Consider the following 25,243-nt stretch of genomic DNA (forward strand, 5'->3'; position numbering starts at 1 on the left):
GCCCGCGAGCCTCGGTGCCGGGGCTCGCCTGCAGCACGTAGCCGTGGGCCCCTCGGCACGGCGGCGGGCCCTGGGCGGCGAGGCTGCGGCCTGCGGGGCCGCGACCCGCTCGGACCGGGCGAGAGCGGGGTTTGTGGGAGAGGGGCCTCTGACCGGCTGAGGTGGGGTCCCGGCCCGGGGCAGAGCCCCGTCGTGCAGGAGTGTGGGGCGCTGCGGCACCTCGGGGACTCGGAGCCCTTGGGGGAGGGCCCCGGCTCGTGGGTCGGCGGCTGCGTGCAGCCCTCCCCGGGCCGGGGAACGTGCCGGGGCGTCCTCAGCCGTGTGCAGAGACGAAGCGGCGCGAGATGCCTTTAGACCTGAATCCGTTCCCTTGCGTGGCGTCCCCTGGTTTCGCGAGCATCCGTGGTTTTGACAGGGCACCTAAAATGCCGGGTAAAAATCACTGGTGAAATTACGTTTTGTTGATTGAGGTAGGGTTTTTTTTTTCCCATCTTAAGTATGGAAAAATACTTGAAAGTGAGTTCAGTGACTGCGCGAAAGCCCTGGTGAGGCGGCCCGTCCGGTGGGGAGTTCCGGGGGCAAGAGCCTGCGGGCGCACTCCCGGAGCGTCGTGCCGGCGTCCAGGCCGGAGGGCCTTTGGGTCCTGCCTCCCGAGACTACGTCGCGGTCGTCCCGCTCAGAACCGGGGCCTGGGTGTTAAAACGTTTGTGGCAAAGGGGGAGAAGGCGCAGGCTAAACGCAGAAGTCGCTTCGCGCAGGATGGTGTGCTGCCTACCGCCCTGCCGTCGGGTGACGTTCTTGCTTGTTAGAGGTGAGGCTTTCTAGTTAAAAATTCGAAAATGCGGGGTGTCCCTGACTCGGTTACCTTCCGGGGGCCGGAAGCCTGCGCTTTGTCTCGTCCTCCAAGTGTAGCGGGGGCCTCTGGGCCGGCCCCGCTTTCGTCCGCGCGAACCCCGCGTTCGGTGGCGTTTTCCAGAGGCCGCAGGGCGTGAACACGGGGCGCCGATGGCCGCTGGGACGTGTGCCGGCGCGTTCTTTCCGGCGACCAGCTGCTCGGTGGTGGATGGTCCGTGTCCGTGAGTGCAGCTCACGGAAGTAAAAGCCTGTCGGTGTCCTGATGGATTTGAGTGCAGAAAGTTGGAGAATTGCTGCTTTAGAGGATTGGGTAGGCCTTACCCTTGACGTTTTGGAGGTTTTCCTGCCGTTCCAGCACAGGCAGCCGGTTTCCCTTGCTCGTGGACCAAAGCCAGAACCCTCCCGAGCTTTGTGAGTCCCACGTGCGGGGCTCCCCGCGCCTCCCCGGCCTCGCCGGCCCTCCTGCTCTGCGCTGGGGGCGCGGTCCCGCGCTCTGCCGGGGCTGGCTGCTCCTTGGCCAGGCCTCAGGCTCCCCGGGAGGCCTTACCCAGGGAGTGCCCACCCCCCGCTTGTTCTCCCTTCTGTTGTGCCTTGTTCTCTGCAGAGCATTTATCCCAGCTTGTAACTTTACTTTGTTGTTTGCTTCTTTTTTAAAAAAATCTCCTTCCCCCTAGTCTGTAAGCCCCGTGAAGACAGGATTGCTACCTGTTTTACTTGCCGCTTATTCCAAGTTCCTGGCACATTGTGTATGTTCAACAAGTAATTTGACAAATGAGTGAATTAAAGTACGAAATATTTTCCTTGTGAATCCTCTTAAACCCTTTTCTGTGCATATGTAAGTTGAACATTTTTAGTTTTTAGCTTTGTGGTCTTTTAGGGTACCGACCGAATCATGTAGTATTCTGCAGTTCGCCTTGTTCACTTAAAAGTAGGTCCTGAGGGTTGCGGCGGCGCCTGGGTGGCTCCTTCGGTTAAGCATTTGACTTCGGCGCAGGTCATGATCTCGGGGCCCTGGGATCGAGCCCCACGTGGGGCTCCCTGCTCCGCGAGGATTCTGCTTTTCCCTCTCCCACTGCTCCGGCCCCTGTGCACCTGCTCTCGTTCTCTCTCTTTCAAATAAATAAATAAAATCTTAAAAAAAAGTAGGTCCTGGGGATCTTCCATGTCAGTACTATTGAGCATTTAATCATTTTTTTTATGGATGGCCGTTTCAGTTATTTCTGCTTTTAAACTACTATGGAAAATACTGTGCTAAACAGCTATTATAGACACAAGTTAGTGTGCTTATGCAGTTTTCTGGAGGATACAAACCTCTAGAAGTGGAACTACTGTGTTGCAAGTTACATACATTTAAAATTTTGATAGCTGTTGAAAGTTGTCCTTAAAAAAAAAGTGGGTACCACTTTATCCCCCCTCAGTGGTGTGTGGGAGTACCCCATTTCCCATGCCCTTTCTAAGAATCTTTTTAATTTTTGTTCATCTTGGGACAGAATAGACATAATGTTGCTATATTTTCCTGATCTACAGAGAAATTAGGCATCTTTTCATATATTTTCTGTGAATTGCATGTTTATATCGTTTAGCTTTTTTTATTGGGTGGTTGATCTCTTTGTCATTATTTATATATTTTTCATTCCTTGTATATTTTCTCAGGATTATTAACCCCCTTTTTAAAAATTGTGCTTGTCCTATAAATAATTTTGTTTTAAACTTTTCACTATATGGAAGTTTAAAATTTTTACTCTGAAATACGTCACTTGTTTTTGTAAGTTTTTTTTTTTTTTTCTTTTTGTAATGGCGTCTCTATGCCAAGAGTTCCTCTATGCTTTTAACATTTTATGATTCTGTGCTTTTTTATATCTAGCTTTAATTCCATATGGAGTTTTGTTTTGGGTGTTGTGTGCTTTTGGGACCTATAACAGTTCTAATACGATTTATTGAATGCTCCATCTTTTCCATCTTCATAATATATTAAGTTCCCATTAACAGTTTTTTAGAATTACTACTTCATGGTGTGTGTGTACATATATATGCGGGTATGTAGGGATATATGTTATGTATATATGATGGCATGTTCTTTTTTAGAAGGTTCTTGATTAGTCTATGTGCTTAAAAAAATGTACTTCAGAATCATCAATCACGTTCTATAAAGAATTCTACTGGAATTCTATTGAGATTGCATCGAGTTTATTTAGAGAGTGTTCGATATTTTTACAATATGGGTCCTTTCATCTAGTAACAGGAGTGTTTCTGTCAGGCTTTTCTTTTTTGTCAGGCATCTCTACCAAAGTGTTCATTGAGTACCTGTTCTGTGCTGGGCACTAATCTAAGAGGCTGGGGTATATAGCGAATATACTAGAGATCCGTACCCTTATGGAACTTAACATTAAGTAAGTTTTTTTTTTTTTTTTTTTTTTAAGGATTTATTTATTTCAGAGAGAGAGCCTGTGCCCCGGGGAGGTTGGGAGGGGTAGCTCCATGCAGGGCTCCATCTCCAGACCCTGAGATCATGACCTGAGCTGAAATCAAGAGCTCGGATGCTTAACCACCTGAGCCACCCAGGTGCCCCAGTAAAATTTTCTTTATGTAGTTTTTTGTTTTATTCTTAAATATTTTATATTTGTCACCGTAGATGGCGTTTTTTATCTTCCTACATTCTCACATTTGTTACTGGTCTATTATAGAAAAGCTTTTTAAAAATATAATTGAATTATATATAGCTGGTTTTTTGAACATTGTTTTAATAGTTTGGTACTTTAGATTTCCTGGTTAGTCACACCTGCAGAGTCTTCTGTTCTGGTATTTATAGCTCTCATTTCTTTTTTTTCTACTTGTCTTGGAGGCTTTCACTGTCAAGTCCTCCAGTATGATGTTGAAGAATATGGGTGGCGAAAGGCATCTCTATCTTGTCATCTTGTTCTGAGTTTTAGCGAGTGTTCTTTTAATGTTTTGCCATTAAGTATGGTGTTTGTTATAGCTTTCTTACAGTTATTGCTTTTAGCAGAGAAAAAGGTTTTTTGATTTAGGTTTTTAATTTTATCAAAGGCTTTTTCTGCATCTCTTGAGGTGATCTATGAGACCCCTTCTTTAATCTCTTAATGTGTTGTATCGATAGATTTCTAGTGCTGAACCAGCCTTGCATTCTTGGTCTCAAAACCTTCTTCGTGCTTTGTTCTTTTTAATGTATTATTGAATTTCATTTTAGGATTTATCTGTGATCCTAAGAAAGATCAGATTATAGTTTTTTTCCTTTGTATTTGTGTGTGCATGTATGCTATCCTGGTTTTTTTTTTTTTTTTTTTTTTTTATGAAATGCTGGCTTCCTGGAATGAGTTGTGAAGTTTTCTGGGACAGTGTAAAAAAATCTCTGCATTAAATCTAAGTTGGAAGAACTTTTGTCTGCAAAGCCATTGGGTCTGGTAGCTCTTTATTTTTCAGTTTCTTCTACCATTATTGGTCTAATTTAGCTTTTTAGAAATCTCTGGGTAATTTTTTTTTTTTTAAGTTTGTTTAATCTCTACACCCAAAATGGGGCTTGAACTCATGACCCTGCGATCAAGAGTTGCATGCTTTTCTGACTGAGCCAGGCAGGCACCCCTGTATGGGTCAGTTTTGGTAAATTTTTCTGGAAAAATAATTTTTTTTTTAAAGATTTTATTTATTTATTTGACAGAGAGAGACTGAGAGAGAGAACACAGGGGGAGTGGCAGAGGGAGAAGCAGGCTTCCCGCGGAGCAGGGAGCCTGATGCGAGGCTTGATCCCAGGACCCTGGGATCATGACCTGAGCCGAAGGCAGACGCCTAACGACTGAGTCACCCAGGTGCCCCTGGAAAAATAATTTTTTATGTTTATATTTTTGAATTAATGTACGGTTCAACACTACCATTTCTGGTGTGTTAAAGGTAAATTTTTTTTGAGGCTCGTGTGTGTGAACAAATTCTTTATTCTTGATTGATGATTTGGTTGGGCCTAAAATTCTAGACTTGAATTCATTTTCCTTAGATTTTTGGTGGTGGTGTTGTGTTGTTTTTCTGGCTTCCACTTTTACTGTTGAAAAGTCTGATGGCATTCTGATTCCTTTGTATGTGACCTTTTCCTCTCCCTGGAGGATTTTAATAATTCCTCCTCAGTGTTCTAAAATTGCCTTAGCCTAGGTTGTCTTATTGTGCTTTGCATTTGGTGGACACTTTAGTGTGGAAATACGCATCTTCAGTTCTGGGAAATTTTCTTGTATTTTTCTCCCTTTCATTTCCTCTGTTTACACCTTCTGAAGCTCTTATTATTGGTTTCTGATGCTTCAGTTACGTACAAAACATAGGAATAAAGAGACAGTTCGTTAAGATGCTTTTGGGAAGATAGGCACTGTGGTAGTTCATAGAGGGAAGTAAGAGATTATGTAACTGAGTAAGGCTGGAGAAGCGCAGCACTCAGGGCTGCTCTGGGGCCTGGGGCAGGCTCCCAGCTGCTGGTGGGGCTGTGCTCCAGGGATGCTCTGAGGCTGCCACTCCTTCAGGAGGAGGGATTCTGTTCCTCTCCGGTCAAATGCTGTTTATCTGTAGATGTTTTAGCTATGGGGAAATGTGTCCGCTATCCTTGATCTTTTTATATTTTCTCCTCTTTTTTGAAAGAAGATGGAACTCTAATACTTATATATAAGACCATTTTGAAAGTGTTAACTAAGTCAATTAAGACAGTGTAATTCAGTGAGAGTATGTGCCTTGTACACCCCCAGATTGCAACCTGTACTTAGTGATCCTGCCTGTGTGATTTAGTAGGTGCCATGAGTAAGTGATCTTCTTACCTAATCATCAACGAAGTCATAGTTGTTCTCTAATACTTTATATAGGAAATCAGAGGGTGTGTTACTACAGTTGCTTCCTAAATAAATGTAAGAGTGCTGTACTTGGTGTTTGGTAGGCCTGAGTTTAAATCTGGTTTTGTTGTTTACTAACCTTGGTTAGTCTTGGTTTTCACATCTGTAAAAAAAAAGGAAGACTTGCAGTTGGATTAAAGGAGAAAACCAATGTAAAAATGATAGCTTGTTGAAGTAAAATGAAGTCTCTGTTAAGCTCTTCAGTAGTGCTCGGATTATTTGAGTTTTATCAGTCTGTGTTTCAGTCAGAACAGAAGCCATGCTATGCATTTCAAGTATGAAGCAATTTTAATACAGGAATTAGAGGCTTACACAATCCTTAGAAAGGTGGAGGTACAACGGTCAGGAAAACTTTCTCTGATGATCTCAGTCTGGTTGTCAGGAGTTTGCCTGGAAGTCCTGTGACACTGAAGATTTGGGGAATCTCACGGCCTTCTTGGCCTGCAGCACTGCAGGTGTTGACTTTTGACCCTATCAATTCTCAAGAAGTCACCACTGACTCTCATAGCTCCTGCAAACCCAGGTGCAGCAACATGGTTTTCTGGAGCTCCCTCTCACCGCCCAGACGGCCTCCTGTCCTGTGTGTGTATGTCCTGCCTTTGCCACCTGAGAATAACTGTTAGGATAATTGGGACTCAGACCTTCTGCGAGTGTCTTGCCTTGCCTCTCACAGTCTAACTCAGAGCCCCACAGAGAAACGTATTCCTGCATTTCCTGTGCACGGTTGCGGTGAGTATGGCGACCTCAGTCAGCACAACTGTTACTTACGTGTGTGGAAGGCAAAAGAGGGATTGGTGGGTGGACTTTCTCCTTTTCTTTGACGTTTCTTCCCCTGAATTTCACCTATTTAGCAACTGATCTTCACCAGTTTAGAAAGTTTCACTTATTTATTTTTATTTTTGAAGGTTTCACTTTTTTAAAAGAGGTCGAGATTCTTGGGAAAGAAGTGGGGTATCATTTCCTCTAATTCTTAAGTCGTGATGGGAACATTCGGTTGGCTGAGCTCAGACCACTTGTCCTCTTCCAGCCTGCCCAGGATGATAGAGAATCAAGGATCTACCTTTTATAGTTTCCATATTGGGAGGCAGAGCCCTGTCTTCCGTTAGGACTCGTACTATGGTTGATACCCAAAGACCGGAAGGAGAATTCAGTTGTAAGACAGGGCAAATGGTCAATGGGCCCTGCACTTCCTAAACAAAATACAAAGTTCATTTTAGGGAGAACCTGTCCAGGGAGAGATTATTTATTATTTTGGGGGTGGGACAGAGGGAAAGGGAGAGAGGAGGAGGATCTCCAGCAGGCGCCGTGGCTGAAGTCAAGAGGCCGAAGCTTAATAGACTGAGCCAGCCAGGTGCCCCATGTGAGAGATTGTTAAAACAATGGCTACAAGTTATTTTCCAAACAGCCTGGCGTAGGGCCTCTCTCTGAATATTTTGCTTGGTTACTCAATTTGGTAGTTTTACTCTGTAGGGCTAATATGCTCGCTTTCAAAGTTCTCAAACATTACCCTGATTGTTTTTTCTAGTTATGGTTTAAATAAGGGGTCTAGATTTACTTGCCTATAAAATATGGAAATTTGACTGTGGGTGATTTCAGAATGTGAGCGTATCAACATGAGAATGATGTTGAGGTAAAAAGAAGGTTGAGAACCTCTAGACTACAGCAAAGATTGGCAAATTTTATGTGTAAAGGGTCAAATAGTAAATATTTTAGGCTTTGCGGATCACGTGGTTTCTGTTGCAATTACTCTTTTGCCCTTGTAGGTTGAAAGCAGCTATGAACAATATGTAATTGAATTGGCATACAGTGTTCCAGTAAAAGCTTATTTACATAAACAGGTAGTAGCCAGATTTGGACAGAAATGGGTGGCAGACCCTACTTGGCCTGTGGACTGTAATTTGCTGGCCCTTGGACTAGGCAGTTGACTAGAACCCTGTTCAAGCTAATGTTTTATATTGTTTCTAATCCAAGTTTCAGGTTCCTGGAAAAGAAGAAATAGTGAGAATGCTAAGAGAGTTGGGTTAGTTATAGACATCGGTTGCTGTGTAATTGAAAGGTGTAAAAATTCCAGTAGATACCTGTAATCTTGCTCTAAGGAAGCAGGCTCCCTTATGGAAATAGAGTGACTGTCTAGCACCACGTTTGGCCTTCCAGGGAGAGTCCACGGGTGGGCCCTCGATCACGCTTGTCCTGCTGAGCTAATCTTCCCCTTGGACTTCAGGGATGCCTTGTTCTGGCTTCAGCTGGACTATGTGGACAACTTTTGTTCTCTTGGTTCTGCTCAGTGTGACAGATAAAAACTGCAACTTTACAAAAAGGATTTGTCCGTATTCTAAAGGTGAACAGAAGGAAAATGACTGTAGGAAATTAAGAGTAATAAAAATGGGCGAAGAGTTCTTGTGTTACTTTATTTCCTAGGATTTCAAGTCATGGTTCTTTCCATCTCCATTTTTATAGTCCATTATTCCATATTCCAGGGGGAAGAAAATAGGCTCTTGCTTCCTGCATCGTTCGTTGCGGTGTGCGTCCGAGGACAGGCTCGCCCGTGCCGAGGGCCGCCTTCCTTCCGTCTGGGAACCTCTGCTTGTCTTCTGCTCCGCTGCTGTTGGAGCTGTTCCTCGCTGCGTTACTTAAACTATTTCTTCTCATTTCTTTGGTGTCAGTAGATGAAATTGCTTTCTTCAGAAAAAGCCTTTTCAGCCCAAACTTCCCCCCAAGCTTGCACGAGCTTAGACCTGTGCTGGGGTTCCCAGCGGTTTTCCCTTCGGGACCTCGCTGCCCGTCATTTTCCCTCCTTTGCTTCTCCCTCATGTTTGATCACTTTTCCCCTCCGTGCAGAGTCTCTGCACATGATGAGCTTCTTCCTACATTAAAAAAAAAACAAAACAAAAAAACAACTTTTTCTCCATCATGAATGGTTCCCTTCAAGCATCTGTTCCATGTACGTACCTTGTGGCCGGAGCTTGAGAGGATATCTAACCCGCGTAAAGCAGTACTTGTCTGGGCCCCTCTCACTTCCTGGTGACCTGTGTCCCGGGAGAGATCATTCAACAAAATAAACTGTAAAGAGTAGCACCACAAACCTGTTAACCTCACAGCTGGAATTAGCATTTAACATTTGGTCACATTCGCATCAGGTTTGTTTTTTAAGTGAAGGACAGTATTACAGATAAGGTCCCCATTACGCTTTGCGGGATCCTCTTCTCCAGAGTCTCACACTGTCGGGAATTTGGTGTATTTCCAATATCTATTTGTCAAGTTGTTAAATTAAGAAATACATCTACGTATATGTATTCGTAACCAATACATAATATTTATTTTATGCCACGAAGGTTAGTCTGTGTGTATGTCATTGTGTATTTTTGCCAGTGTGTCTTTGGTTTAGACTAGTCAGAGTGAGGAAAAAGAGATAAAGGCATGTAGATTTTTGCCAGGTATTGTCCAGCACAGTTCTGTGTAGGATTTGTGCCATTTTGCACTGCCACCACTGGTCAAAGAATGTCTCTGTCTCATCATGTCTCACACACTCTCATCAACAGCATACAGTCAGATGTTTTGAGTCTTCGTCAGAAGTAGAAAATTACTCATAGTTTACTTTAAAATACCTCTTATTTAAAAAAAGACCTATTGTGGGAAAAATTTCCACTTAAAAATAATCTGTATGTCCGTCATCTAGTTACAGCGATACGAAATCATGGTCAGTCGTATTTCTTCTGTATTCCACCTCCGTACTCCTTCTGTCCCCACAAAACTTCCCATTCCCCTTCCGCCATCCCCTGGCACCCCACCAGTCCACTTTCTGTCTTTATGATTGCTGCTACTCTTGGGACCTTGTGTGTGTAAGAGCAGTCATTCGACATTGGTCTTTTTGTGAATGGCTTATTTCACGTAACATAATGTTGTCAAGGTTCATGCATGTTGTAGTAGGTGTCACCATTTCCAAGGCTAAATAATACCCAATTGTATGGCTAGACCACATTTTATTTATCCATTTATGCATTGGTGGACACTTGGGTTGCTTCCACCTTTTGGTTATTGTGAATAATGCTGCCATGAACATGGGTGTATAAATACCTCTTCAAGCCTGTGTTTTCAGTTTTTTTGTAGGTATACTCAGAAATGGAATTGCCACGGCAGTCATTGGATTTAGAGCCCATCCTAATCCAGTATGACCTCATCTTAACAATGATATCCTGTAATGATCCTATTTCTAAATAAGGTCACATTGTGAGGTTCTGGTGAACAGGTTCCTGGCCCAGAGCGCCTAAAATCCTTTGAGTTTATTGTCTTTTGTATGCTAATGAATGACTCACTGTTGGGGGGGTAACCTAGATAGCTTCAGGATGGGGGCCAGTTGCCTGAAAAACCAACCACATGTTTAAAGGGTTAGAATTTTCAGCCTCAGCCTTATTTCCTGGGAGGTAGGAGATGGGCTGGAGATTGAGTTCTGTCATCTTTGGTCAGTGGTTTAGCGGTCATGTTTATCTAATGAGACCGCCATAAAAATCCCTCAAGTGAAGGGATTTGGGATAGCGTCCCACATCCCTGTGTTGGGAGGGCGGCCTACCCTTACCATGGGGACAGAGGCTTCTGCGCTTGGACACCGCCCAGCTTCGTCCTACTTATGTCTGGCTCTTCATTTTTATCCTTTATAGGAAACTGTCACAGTATCATGTTTTCCTGGGTTCTGTGAGGGGGTCTGTAAGTTGCTCAATTGAATTATTTAACCTGGGGGAAGGGTGATTGTGGGAACCCCTGAATTTGTAGTTGGCCAGTAGAAGTGTGGGCAGCTGGGGCACCCCGTTTGAAGCTGACCATCTGAAGTGGGGCAGTCTCGTGAGACTGAGCCCTTAACCTCTCTGCTAACTCCGGATTATGAGGGTCAGAATGGAATGTAATTGTTCAACATCTGCCTAGGGTCTGAAAATCGGAGACTATTCAGTCCTGCACGGTCAGCAAGTCAGACTTGCTTTTAGTATTAACAAAAGATGACTGGTGTGTAATAAGACCCATGCATCATTTTATTTTATTTTTATTTTTAAGATTTTATTTATTTGACAGAGAGACACAGCGAGAGAGGGAACACAAGCAGGGGAAGTGGGAGAGGGAGAAGCAGGCTTCCCGTGGAGCAGGGAGCCTGATGTGGGGCTCCATCCCAGGACCTTGGGGTCATGACCTGAGCCGAAGGCAGACGCTTAACGACTGAGCCACCCAGGTGCCCCGACCCATGCATCATTTTAAAAACCAAACTCATTACCTTCTACCCATCCCCAACCCCAAAATAAACCAGCACATTTATCAATCAATTCACATCCCGTTAATATTCCAGGTTCAAAATACTGATGTTTTGACTTCTCTTTCGTCCTTGTCATTTAGTTGACATGACTTGGGAGTTTCTAAATGGACAAGATAATGGGGCACTTCATTTTTGGCTCAGGTCATGGTCTCAGGGTTGTGGGAATGAGCCGTGAGTTGGGTTCTGTGCTCAGTGGGGAGTCTGCTGGAGTTTCTCTCTCTCCCTCTGCCCCTCCCCCTGCTCATGCTTCTCTCTCTGCCTCTCTAAAATAAATAAATAAATCTGAAAAAAATAGATTCTTATCCGTTGTCTTATTTTCCCACCTATTTACTGTGATGCTAGCCAGGATTTTTTTTTCTTATTACTTGGTTTGTAGTTCTTTGTTGTTCAGACCATTGTTTTATCTGTTATCAGCTCAGTTATTGCTGCTTTTTGCTGCTAGATAATTTTTCTAAACTGCACTTATGTTGCATATTAAGTGTAGATTTCTCACATTGATTCTTCAGTAATGTCCCAAATCTACCTCTTCAGCATTTATTTTTCCTGTTGCTTCTGTCCGTGAATGGCTGTTTCAAACCTACCGAACTATTCACAGTCTTCTGGGCTTATACAGCACTTTGTACCCTTTCTGCTGTTTTCCCTCAATGCCCATCTGCTTTTCAAAAATCTAGTCACTGCTCAGCCTTCCTAACTCTTACTGTAGAACCAAACTTTTACTTTCCCCAGCCCCTGTTATGTTGTATGTATTTTATTTATTTATTTATTTATTTATTTATTTATTTATTTAGGCCTGGAAATAAACCTCAAAATACCTCTTGGGTTAAATAAAGTTTTACTTGAATTTCAGTCATTCCACTGATTTTACTTCAGTGGCTTTTTTTTTTTTTTTTTTTTTTTAAAGATATATTTAAGTAGGCTGCATGCCCAGCATGGAGCCCCGTGCAGGGCTTGAACTCCTGACCCTGAGATCAAGGCCTGAGCTGAGATCAGGAGTCGTATGCTTAACTAACTGAGCCACCCAGGCACCCCTTCAGTGGCTTTTTATGCTGATAAATTTAAATAGTATGAAATTTCATACTTCATTAAGAATATTGTGCCATCCTGTTTAAAGTTTGCACATTATATGTTCAAATGTGTGCATAGATAAACATTTAGAATGATGTTTGTTTGATGTTATGACTGTTATTTCTTTTCTTTTTTCTTTTTGTTGAGAGCCGGCTCTAGCTGAGGATGGGGGAGAGGGAGAGAGAGAGACTTAAGTAGGCTCCATGCCCACCACAGAGCCCAGTGTGGGGTTTGATCTGACCCTGAGATCATGACCATCATGAGCGGAAATTAGGAGTCGGATGCTTAACCAACTGACCCACCCAGGTGCCCTGTGATTTCTGATCAGAGAAATTTGGGGTGATTTCAATACCATCTTTGTACCTTGTAGGTATTACAAGAAGTTTTTATAATTGCATATTATTTTAGTAAGGACAGTTGTTGTTCTAAGAAAGAAAATAGGTTCTGTAAAAATGTAAGGACAAGTAACAGAAGACAGTCTGTAATTAATTCCACATAGAAAGATAACTGCCATTAGTAGTGTTGCTGACATCCTTCCAGACACACATACATGTGCGCGTTTTACATATAAAGTGGCACATTATACTGCATGATATTGTGGGATGTTCCCCCTATGATATATTATTGTGGACATTTGTCCATGAAGTACAGCGGTACTAGTGATAGTTCTTACTGCTGCCTAGTATGTAATTGCAAGACTGTATTTTAACTTTCCCTCTCTGCTTTGTCGACTTTGGTTGGGTATTTGCTTGATTGCCACTTTTCCCCTCTTGATAAAACATTCCTGGTGAGCACCCTTGTCCACACTATCTGTGTTCACCGATTGGACCACAGCAGCTTTCAAAGTCTTAAAGAGTCCCCAAGGCTATTTTCATAAGCGTACTAAAACCTGATGTGTCTTTTTTACTGTGGTGACATTTGCACCATTGTTGCAAAAGTAATGGTGAGTCATTTTGTTGCCTTAGCATGAGTCCAGGCAGTGGCCACAAATTGTTAGAAGTCAGGCCACACAGAGAAAAAAACAACAGTTTTTTTAGGAAGATCCTTGATGAAGCAGTAAAAGTTATTAATTTTATTAAATCTTGACCCTGAAGTACATTTAATAAAAAATAATATTGGTTGGGGCACCTGGGTGGCTCATTTGGTTAAGCATCCAACTCCTGATTTCAGCTCAGGTCATGATCTCAGGGTTGTGAGATTAAGCCCTGCTTCTTGGGCTCTGTGCTGGGCATGGAGCCTGCTTTAAGATTCTCTCTTTCTCTCTCCTCTGCCCCTCCCCACCTCCCTCCCTCTTAAAAAAAGAAAAGGTTTATGACAAAATGGGAAGTATGCATAAGGTGTTTCTGTTACTACCACCTGTGGCCTCTAGGGAAAGTACTTTTCTGATGAGTTGAGAGCTGAATTTGCTGTGTGTTGTTTTGTTTTTTCATGGAACACCCATTTTATTTGAAAAGACAACTGACAAAACTAGAATTATTCAGACTTTAGTATTTGGCAGATGTTTTCTTGCAAATGAAGTGAGCCTCTGTTCAAGGAATCAACTGACAGTATTGATTGCCAATGAGAAAATCCAAGCTTCCAAATTAGAATTAGAATTTTGGAAAAGTTGTATTTGCTATGGTGAACTTGAAGACGTCCCAGTATTTAAAGACTTTTCTGATGAGATTGGTGGTGCTATTAACAAATGTAATTTTTGATACTGAATAATGAAAGGTGTCCACATTTGAAAGAACAGCATAACTCAGTGAACCTGTATTTTCAAGATGTTATATAATCACTCCTGTTAAAAGATGTATTAACAATGCAAGACATACCATTGCATTTTAACAGGTGAGAGTATGAAATGTTCATTGATTAGGCTTCAGATTCTTCATTGCAAATAGCCTTTGAGAAACCGCCACTTACCGAATATTGGTATGGTATCAAGAATATCTGAAATTATCTGGAAACACTTAATGCCCTCTTACGACTTCACATATATTTGGAGTTGGATTTCTTTCATGCACTTCAGTCAGAACAATATATTGCAAGAGACTGAATGCAGAAGTAGATGTAAAAAATCAAGCTGTCTTCTACAGAGAGACAAAGAGTTTTGCAAAACAAAAGTCTTTCTTTTTTTAAATACAGTTTTCATTAAGAATATGTTACATTAACGTGTAATGGGTTTATTGTTTCTTTTACATCAATTTGTGAATAAAATATTTTAGAAATGCCTTGGTTTTAATTTCTAATACAGTAAATATTGAAAGATACAACCCATGTACACTTTGTTTTTAAAATTTTAGTATAATCAATAAAACGTTACATGTTTCAAGGTTACAAGATAGTGATTTGACAACTCTGTACCTATACCTCTATACCTTATGCTGTGCTCACAAGTTTAGCTCCCATCTGTCACCATACAGTGCTGTTACTGTATCATTAATTATATTGGCAGCGCTTCCCATGTACATTTTAAATGCATTTTACACTGATCATTCTCTTTAAAATTGTAATCAGCCTGGTTAGCACCTCCCACTCCCCTCCTCCTTGTTTTCTGTATATATTTGTTTGTGGGATTTTGTTTGTCTGTACCTGTTAGACTGTAACCTACACGTGGTGGAAATTTTTATCCTGTACACCCCTGTATGTCAGGTGCTTAGAACAATGCCGGGCATACATTAGGTGCTCAGATAATTGTTGAATGAAGGAATCGGGTTTCATGATCTTAGTTCTGTTCATGGTTTCTGCTTAACTTGCACTAATCCTTAATTTTCTTGGACATTTTATGGGGGTCTCTCCTTTGGAGAAGTATTTATTTTAACTATTTTTGCATAATCCAGGCTTCTAATTTTGACTTTTGTGGATTTAACAGCAGGAAGTACTTATATAGCAAGATGACAGTTAAATTTTCTTCTGGCGTATCTTCTCTGATGGATTATGGTCGACTGGGGGCAGGGATTCTCAGCTCTCGCTGTCATTACAATTACTGAGAAGCTTTAAAAAACAAAAATATAGCCCATTGAATCCGATGCAGGGTGGGGCCAGGGATTGTATAATTTTTAAGGTTTCTAGGTGATTGTTACCTTGGCATAAAGGTTTTCTGTCCTCAGCAGAATTGGGTGTTGTAATTAGTGTCTGCCAGGAGTGATTGTGACCATTAATACCTTCACTGTGAACTGATGTGAAAAAAGCCATGAACAAACCTTTTTGCTTATAAAATGTTGGGACTTCGTTCCCATTGTCATAGCTGGGGAGTACTCTCTGTTTTCATGAAGTATGTAATCCGGGTATGTAAAGCTAACACAGAAACTTGAATTTATTTATTTATTTTTAAAGGTTTTTATTTATTTATTTGAGATAGAGATTGTGAGAGCAAGAGAGAGAGCATATGTGGCGGGGACGGGTAGAGGGAGAGGGAGAAGCAGGGCTCTGTGCTGAGCAGGGAGCCCGACTTGGGGCTTGATCTCAGGACCCTGGGATCATGACCTGAGCCGAAGGCAGATGCTTAACCCACTGAGCCACCCAGGTGCCCCCAGAAACTTGAATTAGTTGCTTACATTTAAAAACTAAGGAACAATCCATATATTTGTCTTCTCTTGAAAAGTTGGAATCTGCCTTCACTGGGCATGCGTTCCCTGTAATCCGTGGTAATGCTCCTGTCTGTAAACAAGGTAAAGTCCTGCTAATTTGATGTAATTCCCACCCAGTCTGCTTTGCTCATTTATATTCCCCTGTGTACTTACTGTAGACATTTGACTTTTTCATCCCTGACTAGAGTTTCTTAGAGTTTCTTAATTATCTTTTTAAAAAACTGATTCCACTGAAGTGTAATTGACAAACAGGAGATTGCGTATCTTTGCAACATACAGTTTGATAAGTTTGGATATATGTATACATCCATGAAACCACAACCACAGTCAGTGTAATGAATGTGTCATCGTCAGAAGTGTCTTTGTGTCCTTTTTAATTCCTGCTTCCTGCCCTGCTGTCCCTGAGCAAATGCTGATTCTGTTACTGTTTTAACAGTACCATTTTATAAAAAGGAATCTGAGAGTATGTGTTCTTTTATTTTTTTGGTCTGGCTTTTCTCAGCATAATTATTTTGAAGGTCATCCATGTTGTTGAGTGTATCAGTATTTAATTCTCCTTTATTGCTGAGTAGAGTTGTACTTACAGATAGTCCACAATTTGTTGATCTGTTTGCCTTTTGATGGACATTTGGGTTGTTTCCACTTTTAGGGGGCTTTTACCAATATTGTGCCTGTGAACATTTGTGTACAAGGCTTTGCATGGATTTATATATATATATTTTTTCTCTTGGGTAAGTTACAAAGGAGTGGAATGGCTGGATCATGTGGTAGGGGTATATTTAACTTCTTAAGAAACTGCCACACTGGGGCACCTTGGGTGGCTCAAGTCGATTAAGTGTCTGCCTTTGGCTCGGGTCATGATCCCAGGGGTCCTGGGACTAAGTTCTGCATCGGACTCCCTGCTCGGTGGAGAGCCTCTGTCTTCCTCTGCCACTTGCCCCTGTTTGTGCTCTCTCTCTCAAATAAATAAAATCTTTAAAAAGAAAAACTGCCAAACTGTTTTATTAAGTGGTTGTATCACTTCACATTCCTGTCAGCAGAGTATGAGTTCAGTTGCTCCACATTCTTGACAACACTTGGTGTAGTAGGTCTTGAATTTTAGTCATTCTCATAGATAGGTCCTGCTGTATTGTTGTGGCTTTAATATACATTTCCCTAATGACAGTGTTGAGAATCTTTTCATAGGCTCTTTGTCATATATACATGTTTTTTTGGTGAAGTCTCTATTTAAATATTTTTCCCCTTAAGGATGCCTGGGCAGCTCGTTCAGTTAAACATCTGAATCTTGGTTTCGGCTCAGGTCATGATCTCAGCGGCTGACGGGTCCCTGTGTCCAGGCTCCTCTCGGAGTCAGCTTGAGATTCTTTCCCCTCTTTTCTCCCTCCTCCTCTGCTCCTCCCCTTGCTTGCGGCTCTCTCTCTCTCTCTAAAATAAATAAAATCTTTAAAAAAATATATTTTCCCATTAGAAAAAGTTGAGTTTTTATTGTTGAGTTTGAGAGTTTTTAATATTTTCTGTATGCAGGTCCTTTATTAATAGATACGTACTTTGCACAGACTTACTATTAGTTTGGCTTGTCTTCACTTTCTTAATGATGACTTCTGGAGGATAGAAGTTTTAAAATTTTGTTGCAGTCCAGATTCTCATTTTGTTCCTTTATTGGTTGTGCTTTTGCTGTCACCGGTATGTCCTTGCCTAACCCAGGGACCACAAAGAGTTTTTCTGTGTTTTTATAAGGAATGGGTCCAGGTTCACTTTTTCTCTTCTCTCTTTCTCCACCCCACCCCCTTTTTCCCCCCATATGGTGATCCAATTCTTCTAGTACCGTTTGAAAAGACTTTTCTTTGAGTCTTTGTAAAAGATCAGTTGTCCACGTATGTCCTCGATAGGCTGTTCTGTTCCATTGGTCTCTTTGTCTATTTTTATACCAACACCACAGTTTTCATTATTACAGCTTTCTAATAATTCTTAAAATCAGACAATGTTAGTTTTCCAACATGCTCTTTTTTCAGAATTGTTTTGGTTATTTTAGGTCCTTTGTATTTCAATATGAATTTTAGAATCACTTTTTTAATTTCTACAGAAAAGTTGGCTAGGATTTTGATTGGGATTATGATGAATCTATAGATCAGTTTGGGGAGAAATTGACATTTCAGTAATAATGAGTCTTGAGTCATGAACATAGTCTCTTGAAGTGAGAATAAAGGCAAAAGAACTATAGAAAAAATTAAATCTCCTTTGCAGCCCATTGACAAGTCCTTGGGACAAGGCAGGGTGACCTTCTTCAAGGAGCCCGGCTGCCTCAACATGAATACTTTGCTAGAGGCAAAAGGCAGCCTTAGCTTGACATTAGGCTGACCTCCAGGATCCTGTAAAAATCCTCTAGCAGAGCCTCCCACACTTAAAAGACCACACATTCCCAGAGGGGCCATCCATGGTCATGGATAACCTTGGCCAGAGTGGCCAAGCAGTTGGTGGTGCAGGAGGCATTGCTGACAATCTTGAGGGAGTTGTCATACTTCTCATGATTCATGCCCATCCGTCACAAACATGGGGGCTTCAGCAAAAGAGGTAGAGATGATGACCCTCTCAGCTCCACCCTTCAAGTTAGCGCCAGCCTTCTCCATGTCCCCAGTGGACTGCACAACCTGCTCAGCACCAGCATCACCCCATTTGGGGGTGGGATCTCGCTCCTGGAAGATGGAGATGGGCTTTCCATTGATGACAAGTTTCCTGTTCTCAGCCTTGATAGGGCCGTTGAATTTGCCCTGGTGGAATCATACTGGAACATGTAGACCTTCAGCACCGTGTCTCGGGTGTAGCTGGTACTGCGCAAGAAGAGGGGAGGAGCAGAGAGCCAGAACCTTTACGTTTTAAAATGTCATGTCAGGAATCCTTAGAAAAAACAGGTTGTTTCAGTACACCTCTTCCTCAGCTTACGGGGTTATGTCCTGATAAGCCTGCTGTAAATTGAAAATACTGTAATTGAAAATGCATAGACCTGGGCGCCTGGGTGGCTCAGATGGTTAAGCGTCTGCCTTCGGCTCAGGTCATGATCCCAGGGTTCTGGGATCGAGTCCCGCATCGGGCTCCCTGCTCCTTGGGAGCCTGCTTCTCCGTCTGCTTCTCTCTCTCTCTCTCTCTCTCTCCCTCCCTCCCTCTCTCCCTCTGTCTCTCATGAATAAATAAATAAAATCTTAAAAAAAAAAAAAAAAAGAATGCATAGACCTAACCTGCTGAACATTGTATTATAGCTTAGCCTGGCCTACTTTAAGGCAAAATCCTGTAACACAAAGCCTATTTTATGATGAAGTGTTGACTATGTTATGTAACATGTTGAATACTGTACTGAAAGTGACAAACAGAATGGTTGTGTGGGTACACATGGTTGTCAGTGTATTGGTTGTGTACCCTCATGATCCCTTGGCTACAGGGAGCTGTGGCTGTTGCTCATTGCCTGGCATCATGAGAAAGAATCGTATCGCATGTCGCTAGCTTGGGAAAAGACCCACATTCAAATCTGAAGTATGGTTTTTACTGAATGCATATTGCTTTTGCAGCATTGTAAAGTTGAAAATCATAGGTTAAACCATTGTAAGTCAGGGGCCGTCAGTATTTGAATATCTGTGTCTGTTTTAATTTAGTAAGACTGACTTTCATGGCCTCTCCTTCACAGATGATGACTTTGACCAGTTTGATAAGCCTGGAGCAGAGCGATCTTGGAGAAGAAGAGCTGCAGACGAGGACTGGGACAGGTACAGAACACCCGGTTACTTGTGGTCTGTGCTGATTTCTCCGATTCTGCCACCTGGCTCTGCAGAGATTTTTTTTTTTTTTTTTTTTAAGATTTTATTTTTAAGTAATCTCCACGCCCAGTGTGGGGCTCAGACTCAGAACCCCAGGATCAGGTGTTGCGTGCCCTACTGACTGAGCCAGCAAGGCGCCCCGGCTCTGCAGAGATCGTTACTGAGAGCAGTATGTTGGCTTCCTGATGCTCTTTCCCTAGTGGGCCTGTCCCTGCTGGGCTGAAGGGAGGGCAAGGGCAGGCCTTCCAGGTAGAAGGCTTTCTGGTGGGCTCCAGTTCCAGGCCTGCATTGTCTGTAGGGCCCTGATTGTCCGTTCTGTCTGTTGTGTTTTTCACAATGGTGGTATTGATTTGGTGGATCCCAGAGCTGTCATTGCCAGAGTTCTTTTGTTTAGTCTACCCAATATTTGGCTATAGACTTTAAAATTTTTGCCAATTTAATACGTGTATGATAGTGTCTCACTGTATTTTAAATTTTTATTTCTCTGGTTACTAGTGAAAGTGAAAATATCTTTAGGGGTACATACACATGCACTAAAGGTGTTCAGAATGTTCATAGTAGTGATAAATGTCAGTTCTGTATAGTGATTACTTGTGGTGAGCAGCTCTAGTAGCAGTTAGAGGGATGTGTAGTGGGAGAAGTTCATGAGGGCATAGTCTGGGTGGTGGGGTTCTCAAATGAGGATTATTTACATTTTTTTTTTTAAGATTTATTTATTTTAGAGAGCTTGGGGGAGGGGCAGAGGAAGAGGGAGAGAGAGAGTCTTCAGCAGGCTCCACGCTCAGCACGGGCCCTACACAGGGCTCAGTCTCATAATGCTGAGATCACAACCTTAGCAGAAACCAAGAGTCGGACGCTTAACCGACTGAGTTAAGATATTTCTTAAGATCTTAAATACTGTGTGAAAATGTAAAAAATTACCTCGTAGTTGCAGTCAGAAAATTTAATAATAAAGGTAAATAGGTCTGAATAAAGAAAAACAGTGATGTTCAGTAAAAAAGAATTACCTGATTGCCATTTGAAAACTGATGCCCCAGGAGTTTTACAGAATAATCTGCATTAAAAACTATATACATTACAAACTTAGAGCCTACGTAAAGATGATTACTCTTCAGCAGTTCTTAGGCAGTCTATGAAAAATTGCTTAGAGCCTACAACAAAATCTCCTGTAAGAGAAATGGCCTCCCCGCGGTATTGGTACGTAGTTCTGTTTCAAAGATTGTGATGGGGAGCGGAATAAAAATGTGTGTTTTAGTAGTTCACTCACCATATGGATTTTCTCTTCTGTCAGTTGTCTGTTCATATCTCTGTGTATTTTTCTTACGGTTGTTTGTCTTTTCCTTATTGATCTTAGGGATTCTTTATACTTTTTGCAATTTACTTTTTGTGCTTGGAGATATCTCCTCCCAGTCTGTGACATGCGTTCCTTGAAATAGCAGCCTTCAGGTGGATTTTTATAAATAATGTAATCAAATGTATCATCTTTTCCTGTATGGCTTTTGTTTTCTTTTTTATTAAAATACGAACACAGTGTACTTTGGAATCATTTTCAGGCTTGGAGGAAAGTTGCAAGAGTGTCACAGACACTCTCCTGGGCCCCCAGACTCACAGTTGCTTCCTGCCATGTCCATTGTCCTCTGTGCCCTCTGCACACCTGCTCACCGAGGCCCCCCTCCCCCCACTCCTCTTAACAGTGGTCTGAGGGCACCCGGCTGTGTGCTTCCCATGTGCCTCAGCATGTAGTTCTCCTGGTGAGCTTCTCAAGAGCAGGGGCACTCACTTACATAGCCACTGGATCATTTCAAAATCATGAAGTTAACAAACACAGAATTGTGTTTTTTAATCTACAGCGGTTATTCAAGTTTTGACAGTTCTCCCAAGTGTGCTTTATAGCCAAAAATGAGTTTCTTTTTTTCTGGTTCAAGTTTCAGTTCAGGATCATACAGTGCATTTTGTCCCCTCTTATATTCATCTGGAAGAATTACGTATCCTTGTCTCTTACGACTTTGACATTTTTGAAGAGGACAGGCTCTTTATTTTGTAGACTCACCCTTAGCATGGATTTGCAGGTGTCTCTTCAGAACTAGATTTAGGTTGTGTATTTGGTCAGGAATACTCGTTGGCAATGCTGTGGCCTTCCCGAGGGCATCACTTACGGAGGTGTGTGGTCAAGGTGCTTTCCACTTTTTGTCCTTAGGAAATTCTTCCCTGCCTTGTGTTCTGGTATGTTTTGCATGTTCCTATGAAAATTGTGAAGTGTTTTTATTTATTTTTTTATAGTTAAGATACATAATTTGCCTGAAATTGATTAAATTGATTGATTTTTAACTTACTGAGAATTTCAAGAAAATGTGAAAATAGAATAGTACAGAGTACCCAGTGTACCATCAGCTTCAACAGTTATTGGTATAAAGTCAGTCTTGTTTTTATCTGTAATTTGCAACCCTCCTCATATTATAGACATACATAAGTTCATCTGAAAATACTTCAGATTGTATCTCTCTAAAAAAACAAAGGATTTACAAAGACAACCACAATAGAGTTATATTTTGAAAAACTCCCTGAATATTAATGTCTTAGGACTGATTGTCTCGTGTAAATATCAGTGTATCTCACACACAGCACAGTGTGGATATGGGTCTTGTATGCTGTTTCATAGTTTGTGGAGTCCACATTAGAGCCCTAGTTGCAACTGATAGGTAGATTTTCCAAGTGTTGTTTCATCTGTAGGTTTTCATGCATCTTTTTTTTTTTAGTTCTCTGAAACTTTTTGAAGACACAAGGTGGTTTGTCTTGTGGAGTTTCTGCTTTTGCCGATTGTCACCCCTGGAGTGTTAGTGTGCTCTTTCATCTCTTGCGTTTTCTGTAAACTAATAGGTCTAGACGTTGATGAGGTTTGGGTTTGGAAAATGCGCAGGAGGATGGATGATCCAAGTTAACTTCTGCAAACTGCTTGGCTCCTCTGAGGTACTAAATAAGTGCTTGATTCTTTACTTTTATTTACCAGTTTTCAAAATAATGGGTCAGTTCCTTAGCATCCTCCAAAGGTGAGTTTTGTTTTTGAATCCTTTCCAACTCGTAGATTTAAATATTGCATGTGTATTCTCATTGCCGCTGTTATTTTTATTAATATTTGAACCATTCCAGTGCCCTTTCAGTGGGGCTGCGAGCTGTCAAGAAGTTAGCTGGCTTTCTGCTCTCATGGAAATTGGGTTTGATGATGGGAGGCGGGGCTCCGGTTTTCCTCGTCCTCTCCCCGGCGTGAATGGCAGCTGTCCCAGCATTATTTACCAACAAGTGCCTCCTTTCCTCATCCGTCTTCGGTGCGTGTTGCGTACGGACGTTCTGTATCGTGTGTGTTTCTTTGATATTTTAAAAGCATGAGACGGTCTCTTCCATGTACTGGATAATAGAGGGAGAAATTTGAAAGCTAAGGAGAAGAGGGAGTCAGAAATTGTTATGACCAGCTCTTGCGTTTGGAAGAACCTGGTGCCATTGTTGAGCCAGCCCCTGAAGTGTTTTTTTCTGAAGGATGTGCTTGTATCACTCTGTACTCATGCAGGAGGAAGACGGCATACTCCTAGCTCTAACTGGAAGTCATTGGATGATGGAGCTATTTACAGGAGAGGGTTAAAGAAGCAGTAAGAGTTGGTGCAGTGTTCCCGGCGTAGCAGCAGGCCCGAGGGGGAAGTGCATCCTAGAGCCCAGTGGGGGTTGCGGTGGTAGCAGTGGGTGGGACTGGACTGTGCAGGCAGCAGGGAGGGGCAGTCTCTCTCTTCCTGCTTCGTAATGACCCGTTGGGTCATCCCATGGGCCAAGGCCATCCAGAAGCAAAGGCCAGGAGAGCCTGCACGAGTCTTCCCAGAGAAAGCTTCCCGGAAACAGAGTTGGCAGAGATCGGAGGAGGGTGTCTTGGAGAGGGGAGGCACACCGAGGAAAGGGACTGAGTGCAAGGTTTGTTATCACTTCACTTGTGGTTTTGAAAGGCTGCAGCCATGTGGCTGACTATAGAATACTTGTTTCCTGGAAGTGTCTTTCAGTGTACACCTGTTGACTAGTAAAAGTATACTTGCTCTAAAAGAGCTGGTTGTCTCTAGTCTTGGATGAGAACAGCGGCCAAGGAGGTTGTTCTTACGTAGTGATGGTGAGAGCCTGAGGAGCCTTGCAGTTGGATCCAGGACGCCTCGCAGTCGCCCTGTGCGGCTCTCCTTTCCTGACTCAGCTGCCTTTATCGGCAGGGGCGCTGCGGCTCAGCTCTTTGAAAGGACCCGATTGGGCCGGTCGCTCCCAGGAGTTCATTGTCGTTTTGTTTTCAGTGACTGTTTTATATTTTATAAATTTCTTTCCTTTTGTGTACATCTTTTGTAAGGATCCAACTTGATGATGACAGTAGGGAAGTACATTTACTTTCTGCGTGGGGTTTGTGCATAGTGGTTAGGATTTGGACCCCGGAGCTAGAGCATCTCGGGGGTTCGCCTATTGACTTTGCCACTTCCTAGCTGGGTGACCTTGAGCCAGTTATTTAACATCTCCGTGCCTTTGTTTTCATGTTTTAAAAAAATGGGGGATGATGTAAATATCTGCATAATGGGATTGTCATGTCAACAAAAAAGCTAATACAAGTGAAACACTTAGAATGGTTCCTGGCACATAATATACTGAACGGATGCTCACGATTTCTTGAGCTGTAATTTATGTGTGTTGTGGTTGTGTGGACCTAATCCTTCTGTCTCCCATCCTGCTTGCTTATTTCATGCCGTTGTCTTTGTTAGTCATGGAAGCAGCTATTCTCCATCTCGGTACACTCCACTCATTTATAACTGTTAGTTTTCCTTATCTTCTTTTAAAAAATGCTTTTGTTTATTTATTTATTTTTTTAAAGATTATTTATTTATTTGAGAGAGAGAGAAAGAGAAAGAGCACAAGAGGGGGGAGGGTCAGAGGGAGAAGCAGACTCCCCGCGGAGCAGGGAGCCCGACGCGGGACCCGATCCTGGGACTCCAGGATCATGACCTGAGCTGAAGGCAGTCGCTTAACCGACTGAGCCACCCAGGCGCCCAGAAATGCTTTTGTTTAGAAAAAGTGGGTAGTCATCAAAGACAGATTTCTTCGTATACATCCTTTGTTAGCAGATAGTACAGATAGTGTCTAGGTTTTTGCTTGTGTATTTACCGACGCCTTTCTGTGCTCTGGTTTTAAGAGTTCTCAGTATCCCCCGAGCAGGTGGTGGTACCTTTCATTTTCAGTTATTCAGAGTGATGGCCTAGCGTGGGTGCTTGTCTTCAAGGGGCAGGTGTCTGTTTGGTCATCGAGAATCAGTTCTCAAATGGAGTTCCTGTCAGTGTGGTGACTAGATCCTTTGTTCCTCACCCATAGAGGATGGTTTTAACACTGAAGATGCAGACATTGTATCTTGAAAGCTGCGTAGGTGATTGTGGAAATTTGTGGAAAAAAAAATGCCTGTTACTCTCTCATAGCCAGCTGTCTTACCGTACAGGTCTGTGGGGGATTTGCCCCATGGGTAACCCCTTGTCCTGGGTCTTCCCGTGCTGTGTGACTGGGGCTGATTCTTTAGTCTCCTTTCCTTGTTTTCTTTATCTATAAAATGAGGGTATAGGGTTTATATGGGGTAACAAGATAACAAAAAGGTGTTCAGTGCATGAATGAAAAGGTTTGTCGAATTATTTCTAGTTCTAAAAGGTGGTGTATAGACACAGGCATTTCTGTTTTAACTCCAGCAGGCATTCCTGTATATTCTGGTATTCCGCAAAGTAG

At 42.4% G+C, this 25,243-nt stretch overlaps 1 protein-coding gene across 10 annotated transcripts in view; it reads left to right on the plus strand.

Annotated features, from left to right (window-relative positions):
* The window catches only part of RBM33 (RNA binding motif protein 33), a 124,861-nt gene that overhangs the window by 349 nt on the left and 99,269 nt on the right, over nucleotides 1–25,243 (plus strand). For all 10 annotated transcript variants that reach the window (XM_028094666.2, XM_028094667.2, XM_088018591.1 and 7 more), the window contains exon 2: nucleotides 19,339–19,417. In XM_028094666.2, coding sequence (XP_027950467.1) covers nucleotides 19,339–19,417 — 79 coding nt within the window. The remainder of the gene's footprint in view (nucleotides 1–19,338; nucleotides 19,418–25,243) is intronic.

Source organism: Eumetopias jubatus, unplaced genomic scaffold, assembly GCF_037043125.1.
Source record: "Eumetopias jubatus isolate StellerSeaLion01/CBP00866 unplaced genomic scaffold, mEumJub1_p1.0 scaffold_14, whole genome shotgun sequence".
Lineage (NCBI taxonomy): Eukaryota > Metazoa > Chordata > Mammalia > Carnivora > Otariidae > Eumetopias > Eumetopias jubatus.